At 40.9% G+C, this 16,071-nt stretch overlaps 1 protein-coding gene across 1 annotated transcript in view; it reads right to left on the reverse strand.

Moving 5' to 3' along the window:
• LOC149195481 (uncharacterized) overlaps positions 1-16,071 on the reverse strand; it is a 131,498-nt gene that overhangs the window by 66,234 nt on the left and 49,193 nt on the right. The window contains exons 2-3 of the mRNA XM_089407931.1: positions 587-643; positions 97-188 (exon numbers count right to left, since the gene is read on the reverse strand). Of these exons, the coding sequence (XP_089264057.1) occupies positions 97-188; positions 587-643 (149 nt within the window). The remainder of the gene's footprint in view (positions 1-96; positions 189-586; positions 644-16,071) is intronic.

The following is a 16,071-nucleotide window of genomic DNA, read 5'->3' on the forward strand; positions in this document are numbered from 1 at the left end:
AATCAAAGGATTTCAAAGAATTTCATGATATTCAAAAAAGACATAATCTTCCTCACCATAAAATAAAGAATACGAAGGGGCATTAAATGCACAAACCTCGGAGCACAAGCGGCAAGTGATGAAACTTGGGAATTACTTCTTGGCAATGCACCTTGAGTCTCAAGCTCATTTGTACGCCCTTGCATGATCTACAAAATATGACCAGTAGGATAAGATAAGAGTGTTATTGATGTTCACAAGTGGCCAAAAGAATAGGTCAATGGGACTTGAGCACACAAACAGCAGTTGGCAAACTGTAGGACTCCCACAACTCATATAAGTTACATGCTACATACCACTACAGAGTCTGTAGTGTGTTATTTTTTAAACAATACACAGAATAGAAACTTTTTGAACTGTAACTTCCATGGAATTGTTTGCTATATATAGTACAAACAAAATGCATTATAGTTTGAACAGGGATTATTCTGAGCTACTATTGTTGAAAGCTACCTTAATATAGTCAATAAGGAAGGCAATCAGTTCTGCAATTTTAAATATAGCATTTTTTAATCTATTCAACTTAAGAAATCCAATAATCTCTTACATTGTGGACATCTCGAGACTGTGGTGCATCAAAAATGGGCCAAATGCCAGAAAAATCCTGCAGAAAGGCAACAAATATATCCCCCTCATAACTATGGAATCTAAAATCTAAAAATTTATATCGCAATTAAAAAGCAATCTGATGATTGACCTATAACCTGCAGACCCTAAAAGTGTAACAAATAAAACCTGCTATGAATTAAAGAGAATGTATAAAAACAGAGGGTAAAAAACATTGTGTGCTATGTACTATTTTTTCTGCGAAAATAAAAGAAATTTTCTTAAACTTCCTGTGACATATTAAATTTATTCTGTTATGACTGCTTAATGACTTGTGAATGTAAATAATTAATAATTAATAAGTTAACAATGATTAGTGTACTGAGGAGGCGTGTTTCAGAAGACATGACTTATCATGAAGGGGCACCTGCCGAGGTATATAAGCAGGCCCTCATTCGTAACAATTCCATCATCTCATATCTTCTATACATTTCTTATATAAATATATTATTGTCCTATCATGGATATTTATATATTTCAGATCTTCTGAGTATTCTGCTGTGTATATGAACTTTATTATTGTCCTATCATGGATATTTATATATTTCAGATCTTTTGAGTATTCTGCTGTGTATATGAACTTTGTTCGTAACATAATGCTTGAACCTGAGAGTAAAAGAGCATATCAAACATACTTTACCCAAAAACATGTTGCATCCAAATCTATCGACTTTATGTATTAGTATTCCAAATCTATTGACTTTATGTTAGTATTAGCTATTTCTTATGCATCCTGTACTTCTAGGCTAGGTCTAATAGAGAGTTAGTTATTTCTTGAACTACTAGTGCTTTCAGACTAGTTACAAGTCACAAATCTGAGTGTGTTGAGTATGTTTGACCTGGTCCCTTATAGGCTACAAGTAATTTAGTAAGTGGTTCTAAAATAAACAAACTATCTAAGACAAAATAGAGTCTCCATAATCTTAGCCAACCTTTTAAAACTTCAGACCCATATAAAAGCCATGCCCTGCAAGTTATGAGTCATGACCTACAACATAGAAGTGCATAAGTTCAACACAAAATGCCATAGAGGGAAATCTATTCATAAGGAATAAACTCAAAAATAGCACTTACCCATTTTTTTACATAATTCTCTGGATTCTGACATACATTTAATAAACAAAACAAACACTACATAAAGTCAGATATGATAATTTAACGAATGACCACAAAAAGTGGGTCAATGGAACTAAACGATTATATTCAGTGTAATACAAAGTGGCAGTGCAAAAGCAGCTCCTTTATCTAAGCTTACAGCAACAGGAAAGGATCTAAGACCTAAGAACAATGCTGCAGAATAATAAGAAACTTATCCAAGAAAGAAAGAAAGAGAGATACCAGCTAAGTTACCAGGATTCGCGTCCGGATGCGGATATGGATCTGCCAATTTTTTGAAAAGCCAGGATCCGGATACAGCAAGGAACAGCAAGTACAAACAAATATAAAATATTTTATAGTTTTTAAAAATTATATTTGAATAAAAATAAAATAAAAACATATATTAATTTTTAAATATAATACTTATAAAAATAATTATTAGATGAATAATATTAAAATTAATGTATCATTTGATTGTTAAGCGGGGCTCTGCAATCTGAACTAGGGTTTTGCGTTAGGGTTTTGTCGCTGGTCACCATGGCGGGGCACGGAGGAGGGAGTTCAGCTCCCTCCTACAGTCAAGTGGTTGCGGACAGAAGCAAGGGAGTTGGATCGCATCGCTTCAAGAAACCAACAGAGGTGGTAACAGAGGCTACGAATACAGAAAAATCGGAAACTATCAGACCTCAAGGACAGGAAGAGAATCATGAGGAAGCTAGTAAGGAGAAGAGGATAGAGGTTAGCAGTCAGAAAGTTGCTCCTATGAGTACAACAGGGGTCTGTAAACCCAATTCGACCACTATTCCTCGGGTCGTTTTAAGTGACCCAGCGCTACAGGTGCACAGAGACCACATGGTGGAATATGCTGTTATCTGTAAATTTATGGGGATTTGGCCGACGGAGAAGGATTTGCAAGCATGGATAAGGAACCACTGGAAACCAAAGGGGGAAATTAACCTTCACCTTAGGTCCAAGGGCTTCTTCACGGTGGTGTTCACAAGCTTAGAGGATAAAGACAGAGTGTTCGAGGGAGGACCCTATTTTTACGCTTCTACAGGCCTTTATATGCGACCATGGGTAATGAACTTTGTCCCAGAACGAGAAACTTTCACATTGATACCGGTATGGATAAGACTCTACTCCCTTCCTTTAGATTATTGGCTGTCGGAGTCTCTAAAGGCTATCGGCAACAAGCTAGGGCATTTTATAAAGATCTCAGATGCTACTCTAAGAGGCAAATACACTTCCTTCGCCCAGATATGTGTGGAAATGGACTTATCTGGGGCACTTCCGGATGCAATCATTTTAGAAGTGTATGACGAGGAATGGGTGCAGGCGGTGGACTATGAACACGTCCCATTTAGGTGCCGTAAGTGCCATGAACATGGGCACCTATACAGGGACTGCCCATTGAACAAGCTAGAGAGCAATACGAAAGCCACTACAGGCAAGGATCCCGAAGGTTTTACTAAGGTTGGGGGTAAAGGGAAAGGAGGCAAGCGGTACCAAAAGAAAATTAATGAAGACGGACAACCGAGCCACAATAGTTTCAAGATCTTAGAAGAAGAAGTCGAAAACAACGAGACAAACCAGGAATTGGAGAATATTCCCACTGAGAAGGAAAGGGATGCTAATATGGAGGATATACCAGAAAACAGCAAACAAAAGGATGATATGCCGAGCATTATGGAGCTCAGTAGGGACCACGAGATGACCCCAAGTGAGGCTGGAACGGAAGACCATGAACTGCAGGAGATTCTAGAGAGGGAGAATTTAGATCTAGAAAAGTTTCTGGAGCAAGGAATCACCAAAGCGGTAGACTCTCTGCTAAAAGAGGAGTTTCATAGGGTTCAACAGCTCTTCCTCTGGAGATCACAAACGAAGTGTTCTGAAGTCAAAAGAAACCATAATAGCCAGGAGAATAGGGGAGTGAAAACGATGGAGGATACACCGATGCATTCTTCTAGATATTTCCTCCATAGAAGGAAGTCGATTCTCTGAGAGAAGAAGGAAGTGGATTCTCCCGATTCGCCGCACCTTATTCTCAGGACCCGAAGCAGCTAGGGTAAGGACCAAACTAGCTAAAGGGCAAGAAGGTAAGGCCTGAACAAGCTAGGCTCAGGGCCAAAAGCTAAAGGGGTTAGGCGGAAACACACTATGGAAGCGAACACACATTGGTCGGGACCGTTGGGAAAACGGATCAAGGCGCTTGGACAAGAGGAAGGAGGCGCTATCCGATGCGAGGGCCCGACCCCGGCTGGCATAACGTATCTGAAGTCCGATAGTCAGGCACCGTCCCACCCAACTAGACTGTAAGAATGACTGAATGAAGAACCCGGGTAGGAAAAGAGGAAGAAAAAAACAGAATGAGCTGCTGACCGAATGTGGGAAACTTATGATTAGAGACTCCATTGCCTTCCAGAATTTCATGAATAACATGGGGCTAGTGTTCACCAAAACAGTAAATGGCACTTTTACTTGGAATAATAAGAGGGGAGGGGCTTCTCAAGTCGCCTCTAAGCTAGAAAGATTCATAATCTCAGAGATCCTCCTTCTCACAGGCCTTGATATGTCAGCTTTAATCCTTCCCTTCGGAGGCTCAGACCACTGACCTGTCCAGCTTGAAGCGACTTTTATGGGTACACTGAGGAATAGACCTTTTAGGTTTGAAAATGTCTGGCTCTCTCACCCTGACTTCACCAACAATATTGACAAATGGTGGACGGAAGATATGCCCGTTCAAGGCACTAAAATGTTCATGTTGCAGCAGAGACTTAAACACATCAAATCTAGGCTTAAAGATTGGAAACAAAAAGAGTTTGGTAATATTTTTAAAGCCATAAGAGAAGTTGAGAAAAAACTCCAGGGGATTAATTCAGGCTGACTCTCTTCAAAACGAATGGGAAAATCGGTGCATGCAAGAGGAGATTTTCTGGAGACAGAAATCGAGGGTGCAGTGGATTAGAGAAGGAGAAAGAAACACGAAGTTTTTTCATAGATCAACCTTGGATCACAGATCTCATAACAAAATTTGAAAACTTAAAGATTCTCAAGGGAAAGAGATTGTCTCTCACAAAGAAATGGAATCTGTCCTAGTTCAACACTTCCTTAGCATAGCAGAGGAGCCTCTCGTCGACAGATCTCGGTTCATTAACAAATTCACAAAGTTCATTCCTAAGCTTGTAACCAGGGAAGACAACCACAATCTTAACAGGCCAGTGTCTGAAGAGGAGGTTAGTGAAGTTATCAATGAGATGCAAAATGGGAAAGCTCTTTGCCCTGATGGTTTCAATGTGGACTTCTTCAAAGCTTGTTGGAAAACAGTGAAACAAGATATGCTTGATGTTGTGGAAGACTCTAGAAGATCCAAAATTGTTTTGAAGGCTCTTAATGCCTCTTTCATAGCTTTGATTCCAAAGCAGGAAAAAGCTATGACACCGAACAGATTCAGACCCATAGCCTTATGTAATGTGGTGTACAAAATTATTTCCAAAGTGATCGCTAACAGACTCAAGCCTCTTCATCCTGCTCTTGTCTTAGAGGAGAAAACTGGATTTGTGGAAGGAAGACAAATTCTCAACAACATCATACAAGCTCACAGGGTGGTACACTCTCTTAAGAGCAATAAGCAAGCTGGTATCACCATGCAACTTGACCTAGTGAAAGCTTATGATAAGCTAAGCTGGTCTTACATCAGGGCAGTGCTAAGAGCTTATGGCTTCGACCACAACTAGATAAGATGGGTTATGGCCCTTGTATCCACGGCTAGCTTCTCCATTCTGCTTAACGGCTCTCCCTCTAGAACCTTTATGCCTTCTAGGGGTCTCAGACAAGGGGATCCGCTCTCCCCCTTCCTCTTTGTTCTCATGATGGAAGGGCTAGGCAGAGTGATCAAAATGGAAAATGCTGAAGGAAGAATCCAGGGTCTGAAACTTACCCCGGATGGTGCTGCTTCTACTCATCAACAATTTGTTGATGACACAATGCTGCAGGGCATTCCTACGGTCAAGGAAGCCAGAGCTTTCAAACAAATCTTGAACGACTTTGCTTTGGCTGTTGGTACAGAGGTAAGCCTTGACAAATCAAAGGTGTTCTTTTTTAACACTGACATTGCTATTCAGAGGAACCTCACTAGAATTCTCGGGTTTCAAAGGGATCAGTTACCTTCCAAGTACCTTGGAATGCCTCTTATTGACAAACCTCTGAGCAAGGGAGTGTGGGAGTCGGTAACTAATAAACTTCATGATAAAGTCAGGAAATGGACCTGCAGGTCTTTGAATTTGGCGGGGCATCTTGTGCTTACAAAGGCTGTCCTGCAAGCTATACCCATTTTCATGTTTTCAGCTCTTCCTGCTCCTAAAGGAGTTATGCAACAAATCAAGAGTATTCAACGAGATTTTCTTTGGGGCAAAGGGGAAGAGAAAAAGAAGTGGGCTTTGGTAGCTTGGGACAAGCTCTGCAAACCTAAGGCCCATGGTGGTTTGGGGCTTCATGACCCTGAAACCCTCAGCAGAGTTTCGAGAGCCAAACTTTGGTGGAGGTGGCTCAAGGAATCGGCAACCCCTTGGGCCAAGATTTGGAAGCAGAAATATACAAATAATTGGCAGGAGAGGGATCATATCCAAATGTCAAGGCTCATCAAGGGCTCCCACATTTGAAACCTTGCTTGGGAGAATAGAGCCATTGTCTAGCAACATAGTTTCTAGGAGATCTAAGCTGGGAACCTTGCACGGTTTTGGGAGGATAACTGGTAGCAGGAACCAAATTTGTTTAGAGAAGAACTAACCGCTCTCAAAAATGACACTGACAACAAAGGTTTACTTATGGTAAGTGACTTTTGGGATCAGGTAAGGGAAAATGGTAAATGGAGAATGTGGAAGGATCTTGGTTATAGTGAAGAGAGTCCTTTGAAGGCCCAGGCGGATTCTCTTGCTCTTGACTTGGAGCAGAGGAATATTTTGGTGTCATCCTCGTCTGACCAACTAAGATGGGGTCGAAACACCAAAGGCACCTTTAACCTCAAAGAAGCTAAACGAATGGCCCTAGGTTTTGATTATCCAAACCCTGATCAGGTTTGGAATGACCTTTGGCAAAACTCGCAATGGATGAAAATCAAGTTGTTTATGTGGTTGGTTCACCAAAAGAAAATTCTCACATGGGAGAATCTTCTGAAAAGGGGATTTGTTGGCCCATCCAAATGCCATCTATGTGGCTTACAAGAGGAGACGATGGAACATTTACTAAACCTCTACCCCTTCACCTCTACCTTGTGGGATTGGGCGGCCTCAGTCTTCAGGCAAACTGACAGGGACAGACTCAGCATCACCAACACTTTGAAGAATTGGAGGAAAGACTTCTCAGGTAATGAAATCATTAACAAGGCTTGGACTTTGGTTCTAGGCTTTATTATCTGGGATGTCTGGAAAGAACGCAATGGCAGGATTTTCAAGAACAAAACAAGCTCGACCCAGAACATCATTGTCCAAATTTTACGACAACTCAAAGATACAGTAGGAGCCCTTATGTGGAAAATTCCTAAGGACCCTCCTTTGCCCCAGGATGCTCGCATACTGCTACAGTTGGGTCTCCATTCTCTAGTTCCCCAAGGCACTGACAAGGGTGTGAGCAAAACAACTGCTGGTAAAGATATCTGGCAGCCTCCTCCTCATGGTTTTTTGAAAATCAATATAGACGAGGCTTCTAAGGGCAACCCAGGGATGGCTGGATTTGGCGGTGTCATAAGAGATGAGCAGGGGCGCATAAAGGATATCTTTCACAGTCATTTGGGGACTGCCACTAATAACATGGCAGAGCTCATGGCCTTAGAGCAGTGCCTAGAAATCTTGATGGAGTCAAATTTACACAATGCCATCATTGAAGCTGACTCTAAATTGGTCATTAATGCGGCCAAGAAAATGTGTAATGGAACGGCACCTGGAAAAGTGTCGAAACATTGGAGGCTATCGCAGGTCTTTCAGCGTATTCATTCCCACTTGCGAACCCTGAGAACCGTCAGCTTCGTTCATGTGCGAAGAAAATCCAATATGTTAGTTGATCGTCTGGCGAATGAAGGAGTGCTATGTAAGGAAAGCTATATTCGGTACGATTGGGATTCTATACCCTCTGGTAAACTGCGTGATGATTGTCAACAACAGGCAGCCAAAGATATGGCGTACTTCTAGACCATGAATAATGAGCAGGAGGAAGACTAGCGGAAGTAGGAGAGAGCGGAAGTCCTTGAGCCTGGTTGAAGTGCCGCAGTAAATCCTAACCGTCGATCCCACAGTCAATGCTTAAGTCATAGCTAACTATGGGGGATGAGTATTTGGTAAACAGCGTGCTAGTTGAAGGGCCGCAAGCCATAGGTTTTGATGGCCTTCGTTAGCGAATGGATATGGGGTTTGAAAATGGTCGGAGGTTAAGTCTACGAGCAGACCCGAAGATTTATAGATCAATGGTTTATAATCTTTATCGGCTCCGTAAAGCGGGTAAGTGTCGTGCAAGTTTCTGATCCGATATCATTGAGGACCGTCGGATCAAAAGGGTCTTGATCGAATGGATATCAGGTTTCAAAATGATCGGAGGTTAAGTCTAAGAGCGGACCCGAAGTTTTATAGACCAATGGCTTATAATCTTTATTGGCTCCGTGAAGAAGGTAAGTGTCGCGCAAGTTTCCAGTGCGATATCATTAAGGACCGTCAGATCATTTGAGTTCTTGATCGAAAGGATATCGAGTTTTAAAATGGTCGGAGGTTAAGTCCAAGAGCGAACCCGAAGTTTTATACACCAATGGTTTATTTTCTCTGTCGGCTCCATGAAGCGGGTAAGTGTCACGCAAGTTTCCGATGCGATTTCTTTGAGGACCGTCGGATCAATGGGGTTCTTATCGAATGGCTATCGGGTTTTAAAATGGTCGGAGGTTTTGTGTGTAAGGTTTTGGGTTTTGTTGACCCTGTTGTCTGTTAATCATCAACGGGTTTGTCTTTTGTTGGTCTTTACACTTGTAAAGACGTGTACCATATGTAATCTTTTTATCGGTTAATTGAAGGCTCCACTCTTACTTGACCAAAAAAAAAATTAATGTATCATTTATAAATTTAATTAAATATTAATTAACTTTATATATAAATAAAAATAAAAATAAATATGTAAATATACAACTTCGGTCTTCTATATAATACTTTTAAAAATATTTTAAAATAATTATTAATTTAATAATATTAGAATCAATCTATCATAATATTCAAAAATTAATTATTAGTTATTATATTTATGTTACATGGCTATTAAACTTTATAAAACTTTATTATATTTGAGAATAAACTTAAAGATTAATTAGAATAAATAAATGTCAGTAGCTTACAAACTTTACCTCATAAACTCATATGAATTAAAGTTTATAATATGGTTTGCACTAAGGATTATTATATGGTTAAAAAAATTACGATCATAATATGGTCAACCCCAGAAAAATTATTGAACTATCGCATGCCAGCTTCCTAGTTTATCACTCGCTCTACTGATTTTTCCATTATCATGCGACTCGTTCACGAACTTTTTCTTTCTGGAATTTTGCGCTCACATTTGTTTTTGAATTTTGCGCTAATGTCGAAGAGTTTTACACGTGAATCAGATCCAGATCCGGATCCGTCTCTAATCTGAAGATCCAGCCACTGGCCTGGATGGATCCGGTAACATAGGATAACATCCTAGATCCATCTTAAGTACGGATATACCAAGTGCCGAGAGGGATCACGTCCAGAGTTAATATGTATCTAAGTTGGTACTCTTGCATTCCATAATGGATTTCCTCAAGCCTTTAAATAGGCTTCATCATAACAAATACCATGGACAAATACCATGGGAAAAACCATGGGTTGTCAAAACTTGGAGCCAAAAAACCAATGGTAAATTATTAATTTTACTTCAATTTTTTATTTTATTTTATTTTTTTATTTCACTGAGTCAAAATGTTTATGTTTACATTACAACATCTCTTCCATGTTGAGTTGGAAAGCGCCACTTGACGCAATAACATAAAATGAGTACATAACTAAAATCTCAGAAGACTAGACCTCCTCCAAGGCAGAACAATTTCAGAAGACCACCATGGCAATCCAACTCACCAAGGTACCAAATTATATTTCTTGGTTGCTATTTATGTACGAATTTTGGGCATAAGGCTAGGGATTGCAAATCTTATAGTAAGGTTAACTACAAAGAATATCATACAACCCTAGAAGCATGTGTTAAAATTTGGGTACCAGAGGACAAGTGGTTCCCTAAGGCTTTGATCTTTGGCTTAGGGAAAAGTGTCCAAATTTATTTGTACTTTTCTTCTAAAGTGACTTTATAAGTGGTAAAGTCAGTTTAATTTAAAAGCGACTTTATAAGTGGTAAAGTTACATTTTAATTTAAAAGTGACTTTAAAAGTGGTAAAGTTACATTCGAATTTAAAGGTGACTTTATTAAAGTCAATGAAAAAATAGAAAGTGAAAAAGTGACTATGGAAATAAAAGGCTAAGTGGGTCTTTATTTAAGTGGGTGAGTTAAAAAATAGAAAGTGAGAATTAAATGCACATTTATTCTCATTCCTAGATCTAAATGAATCTCAGCCATTAGATCTTAGGGTAACCCAAGAGGTCATTTAGAGAGTAAAAAGAGAAACGAAGAGGAAAATATCATTCATTCTTTCATGAGCATTTCAGAGAAAGAGGAGAGAGCAAGGACAAAATTATGAGCAGTAAGAAAGTGAAGGAGAGCAGCAAGAAGACATTTTAGCGAATCTAGGCCACAACATTTATTGGCACGCATCCCAAGGAAAAACCTTACAACAGAAAAAAAGGCACAGATATCAAGGAAGAGGGACAATAGAAAGGGCACGAATTTCGAGGCAAATTTGGGCACAAATCTCGAGGCAGATTTGGGCACGAATTTTGAGGCAATTGTACTGTTGAAATCTGTACAAGTTCTGGGCACGTTTTTCGAGGCAGGCCGTACAACATTTAATGTTGTTTTATTGCTGGAAAATTTATGTTTTGGCTGTTTGTTGATTGGCACGATTTTCAAGGTGGAGTGCAAGCACAGAAATCGAGATAAGCTATAATTTGTGGTTGCTGGAATTTTTACTATGTATTTCAGTTTCTATGTAAAAGCATTTTCAGAAATAAAGAAGAGCTTTCAAACTGGTTTTCCCCAAGAGTTGTAGGGGGTTTTCTAGGGTCACATTGACCAAAAATCACTGTGTTATTTCTGTGTGTGACTGTCATAATTTTGCTGTGTTTTATTTCTGCAATTTTAGCAGTTGTGAAATCTATAAATTTGTGTTTTCAGAAAATTATTGTCATTTCCAGATTTTAGAATTTTTATCATGCTTGGATTTAAATCTAAATGCATGGAGTGATAAGGAAAACTAATAACCGGAATGGAGGTTGAAATTTCTTCATGGTATCAGAGCTTGGTTGGCAAAGTGTAGTTTGGGACAGCAAAGTGAAAATTACAGCAAACAGATTTTTAACAGAAACCTTTACCACAGATTTGAAAATTTCAGTTTGGTAGGACAGTGAAACATGTCTTTGGGTTTGAGAATTGAAGACAGGTTGGATGGGCAGAACAACTACAGTGAATGGAAGGAGAGAATCCAGAGCATCTTTGAGAAAGCAGAAGTCTGGGGCATTATGGTAAATAGTAAATACCACACAGAACCCAATAGTAGTACTTGTTGACCCTATACAGTTGGCAAAGTTTAACAAAAAAAATGCTAAGGCAAAAAGATTGATTCTGGAAGGAATCAAAAACCATGTCATTCCTCATGTGAGAGGAAAGATTTATGCACATGAGATGCAGACAACCTTGACCATTCTTTACCAAAGCTCAAATGAAAACAGAAAAATGGTCCTAAAAGAGAAACTAAAAGCCATTAAAATGGCCAAGACAAGTAGTGCTACAACATACCTCACAAAGATCACTTCAGTGAGAGATGAGTTGGCAATTGTAGGTGAGATCATTGCACCCACTGAGTTGGTAAGGATTGCTTTGAATGGTCTTCCCAAGACTTGGAAGAATTTTGTGGATGGCATTGTTGCACGAGAAAGCCTTCCCGATTGGGAGAGGTTGTGGGATGATTGCATTCAGAATGAGATCAGAAAGAACCATCTTGGGGCAGCCAAACAGCTGGAGGAAGATAACAATGTGGCATTGTTAGCAAGAGGCAAGAAGGGCAAAGCAAAGAAGCAAGTTTCCAACAATGGAGGCAAAGGCAAAGGTAAAGGCAAGCAGCAGAACAAGGAGAAGGACTATTCCAAAGTCAAATGTTGAAATTGTCAAAAGTTAGGACACTATGTTGTTGTGTGTCCGGAGAAGAAGAACAAGAAAGGGAAAGATATACCCATGGCAGCTTCTGCAGAGATAAAGAGCTTCTCATAGAGCTTTGATCGGGAGTTTGGGTTCATAGCTTGTGAGGCGACTATTGCAGGATCACCTACCATACAGGTTCAGAGGGAGTGTGCATTCCCTGCTACTAGCATAGCATCTTCTAGCATTTGGTATGTTGACAGTGGCACTTCCCGCCACATGACAGGAGTCAGAGAATACTTCTCAGAGCTTTCAGAGGGTGATACTGATATGGAGGTAGTACTTGGTGATGACAGCATTGTTAGAGCAGTCGGTGTGGGGACATTGACATTTGATAGGGGATCCAAACCTCCCTTGAAAGTGTCAGATGTTTTATATGTGCCTAGAATGAAGAAGAACTTGATATCCGTCTCAGCACTTGAGGACAGAGGGTATGATGAGTTGTTCAGGGGAGGGAAGGTGCTTATATATCCTAGGGCAACTCCAGCTTCTTCAGCTAGAGAGATTGGTGTGCGCCATGCCAAGGTGAACAAGTTCTCATTCCAGCCCCTAATGGCATTGAGTAGCAGCGCCTGAGACAGGACCGACAATAGATCTAGCAGTTCAGAGTTGTCTGAGATTTGGCACCGCAGGATGGGGCACATGTATCATGGGGCCTTGAGTACATTGCAGGAGATCACCACTAGTGTGCCAGATTTCAGTTCTGATCACCTTGATGTATGCAGAGGATGTGCTATGGGGAAGTTTGCCAGATCCCCTTTTCCTAGCAATGACAGCAAAGCGACCGGGATCCTTGACTTGATTCATACCGATGTGAGTGGTCAGATGTCTCATGTATCCTTGAGTGGCTATGAGTACTATATTTTATTTATTGATGACCACTCCAGGAAGACCTGGATTTATTTCTTGAAGACCAAGAGTGAGGTCTTCAAGCAGTTTGAAGAGTTCAAAGCTCTTGTGGAGACCCAGACAGGTAGGAAGATCAAGGTCCTCAGGTCGGACAATGGAGGGGAGTATACCCTTGGTGAGTTTGTTGGTTTTTATGTTGATGTAGGTATTAGGAGGGAGTTCACAGTTCCTTACAACCCCTAACAGAATGGGATTGCAGAGAGGAAGAACAGATCCATTGCAGGGGCCGCCAAAGCCATGCTTCATGATTAGGGGTTACCTTTATTTTTGTGGGCAGAGGCTTGCAACACTATAGTGTGCTTGCAGAACAGGAGTCCACATCGTGCCCTGGGGAATGTTACTCCGGAGGAGGCTTTTTTTGGGAAGAAGCTTGATGTTGGGCACTTTCGTATCTTTGGGTGCCTTACATATTCCTATGTCCCCAAGGAAAACAAGACCAAGCTAGAGCCCACTGCAGACAAGGGCATCTTTGTGGGTTATAGCGAGACCTCGAAAGCTTATCGGATTTATATTCCTGCGTAGAGGAAAGTGGTTGTCAGGAGGGATGTGAAGTTCGAGGAGGATAGAGCTTTCAGGAGATCACGGGAGTTAGAGTATCCATAGTCAACAGACCCTCAGAAGCAGCTGAGTCAGTCACAGGGATCCAGTGGTCAAGGATTAGGAGGTACATCGATTACAGTGTCAAGTCCATCAGTGAGAAATGGCTCTTAGAGTCAGGTGGGTGGTTCTTCGGGCAGCATGCAAGGCACTGCACAGAGCAATTCACAGGGTAGTCCACTAATGGGCAGTTCGCACGGTACTTCAGCATCTACAGGCACAGATTCAGGCATGAGGTCAGTTGGCAAGCCTTCAGGAGTTCAGGCTTCTGATGATGATGAGGATTCTTTCACTTTGGTGGCAGAAGTATGCTCAAGGAAGAGGAAGCCCAAATGGCTTCAAGATACCTTGCGCGAGGCCACATCAGTTGTTGGGCCAAAGAGAGGTTATAGAGAGTAAACCACCTGAGTGGTTCTGTAGTTACATGGCATTGGTAACAAGCATTGTTGACTCCGAGCCTTCTAGTTATGAGGAGGCAACCAGCCAGCAGGTCTGGAGAGACACCATGATGGAGGAGTATTCTTCTATTATGAAGAACGATGTTTGGGAGGTAGTGTCGAGGCCTGAAGGTAAATTAGCTGTTACTTCCAGATGGCTCTACAAGATAAAGCATGTTGCAGATGGCAACATCGAAAAGTTCAAAGCTCAATTTGTGGCGAGAGGGTTCTCACAGGTAGAGTGAGTTGACTATGAGGAGACCTTCGCTTCCGTAGCTTGGTATACATCTATTCGCTCCATTATATCGATTGCAACAGAGACGGGTTGGAAGATCCACAAATGGATGTGAAGACTGCATTTCTCAATGGCTTCATTCAGGAGGAGGTTTATATTGAGCAGCTGCAGGGCTTTGAAGTGCATGGGAAGGAGTCCCATGTATGCAGATTGAAAAAGGCACTCTATGGCATGAAGCAAGCTCCCAAAGCTTAGTACTCGAGGATTGATACATACTTGCAGCAAGTGGGTTTCACAAAGGATGAGGTTGATCCAAACCTATACTTCATTGTGGTGGGTGAGGAGCCTCTAATTATGGTGTTGTATGTTGATGACTTGATCATCACTGGTGCAGAGAGACTCATTGAGAGTTGCAAGGGAGATCTTGCTTCAGAGTTTGAGATGAAGGATATCGGCTTGATGCATTATTTTCTGGGAATGGAGGTGTGGCAGGAGGAGGGGCATTTCTTCCTGGGACAAGGGAAGTACATTGTGGATATTCTTAGCAGATTTCACATGGAGGACTGCAAACCCATGTCTACACCTATGATCACTAACTAGAAGAAGCTTCACGCTTCTGATTTCGAGTTGGTGGATCCTACTCTATACAGACAGCTGAATGGTTGTTTGATGTATTTGGTCAACACTCGACCAGATATATGTTTTGCAGTTAACACTATGAGTCAGTTCATGTGTGACCCCAGGAGAGTGCACTGGGTGGCTGCAAAACACATTCTTCGTTACTTGCAGGGGACTATGGATTTTGGTCTGGATTATAGACAGGGTGATGGAGTGAGACTGGCAGGGTACACGGATTCAGATTAGGCAGGTTGTGCTTCAGATAGGAAGAGTACTTCCGGATGTTATTTTGGGTTGGGTTCGGCAGTTGTGTCATGGATCAGCTGGAAACAACAGTGAGTTGCATTGAGCGCCGCTGAGGCAGAGTATATGGCTGCTACTTTGGCTAGTTGTGAGGCCATATGGCTTCGCAAGATGTTGTTTGGTCTATTTGGTCAAGCATTGAGACCTTCAGTAATTTACTGTGATAATCAGAGTTGCATAAAACTCACGGAGAATCTAGTTTTTCATGACAAGTCAAAAGCATATTGAGATCAAGTATCACTTCATTAGAGACTATGTCCAAAAGGGAGCTGTCAAACTTGAGTACATTTCCACAAAGGAGCAGGAAGCGGACATTTTCACCAAAGCCTTACCACAGGGCAGGCATGTCTACTTCAGAGACAAGATGAGAGTGGTGAGGAACACTTTCCTCGGTAAGAAGGAGTGTTAAAATTTGGGTACCAGAGGACAAGTGGTTCCCTAAGGCTTTGATCTTTGGCCTAGGGTAAAGTGTCCAAATTTATTTGTACTTTTCTCCTAAAGTGACTTTATAAGTGGTAAAGTCAATTTGATTTAAAAGTGACTTTATCAGTGGTAAAGTTACATTCTAATTTAAAGGTGACTTTATTAAAGTCAATGAAGAATTAAAAAGTGAAAAAATGACTATGGAAATAAAAGGCTAAGTGGATCTTTATTTAAGTGGGTGAGTTAAAAAATATAAAGTGAGAATTAAATGCACATTTATTCTCATCCCTAGATCTAAATGAATCTCAGCCATTAGATCTTAGGGTAACCCAAGAGATCATTTAGAGAGTAAAAGGAGAAGAGAAGAAGAAAAGATCATTCATTCTTTCATGAGCATTTGAGAGAGAGAAGAGCGAGCAAGGAGAAAATTTCTGAATATTACTAGTGAGAAAG

The sequence above is a fragment of the Pinus tabuliformis genome, chromosome 2_2 (assembly GCF_031772625.1).
Source record: "Pinus tabuliformis cultivar Carrire ecotype Pingquan chromosome 2_2, CPIR1, whole genome shotgun sequence".
NCBI lineage: Eukaryota > Viridiplantae > Streptophyta > Pinopsida > Pinales > Pinaceae > Pinus > Pinus tabuliformis.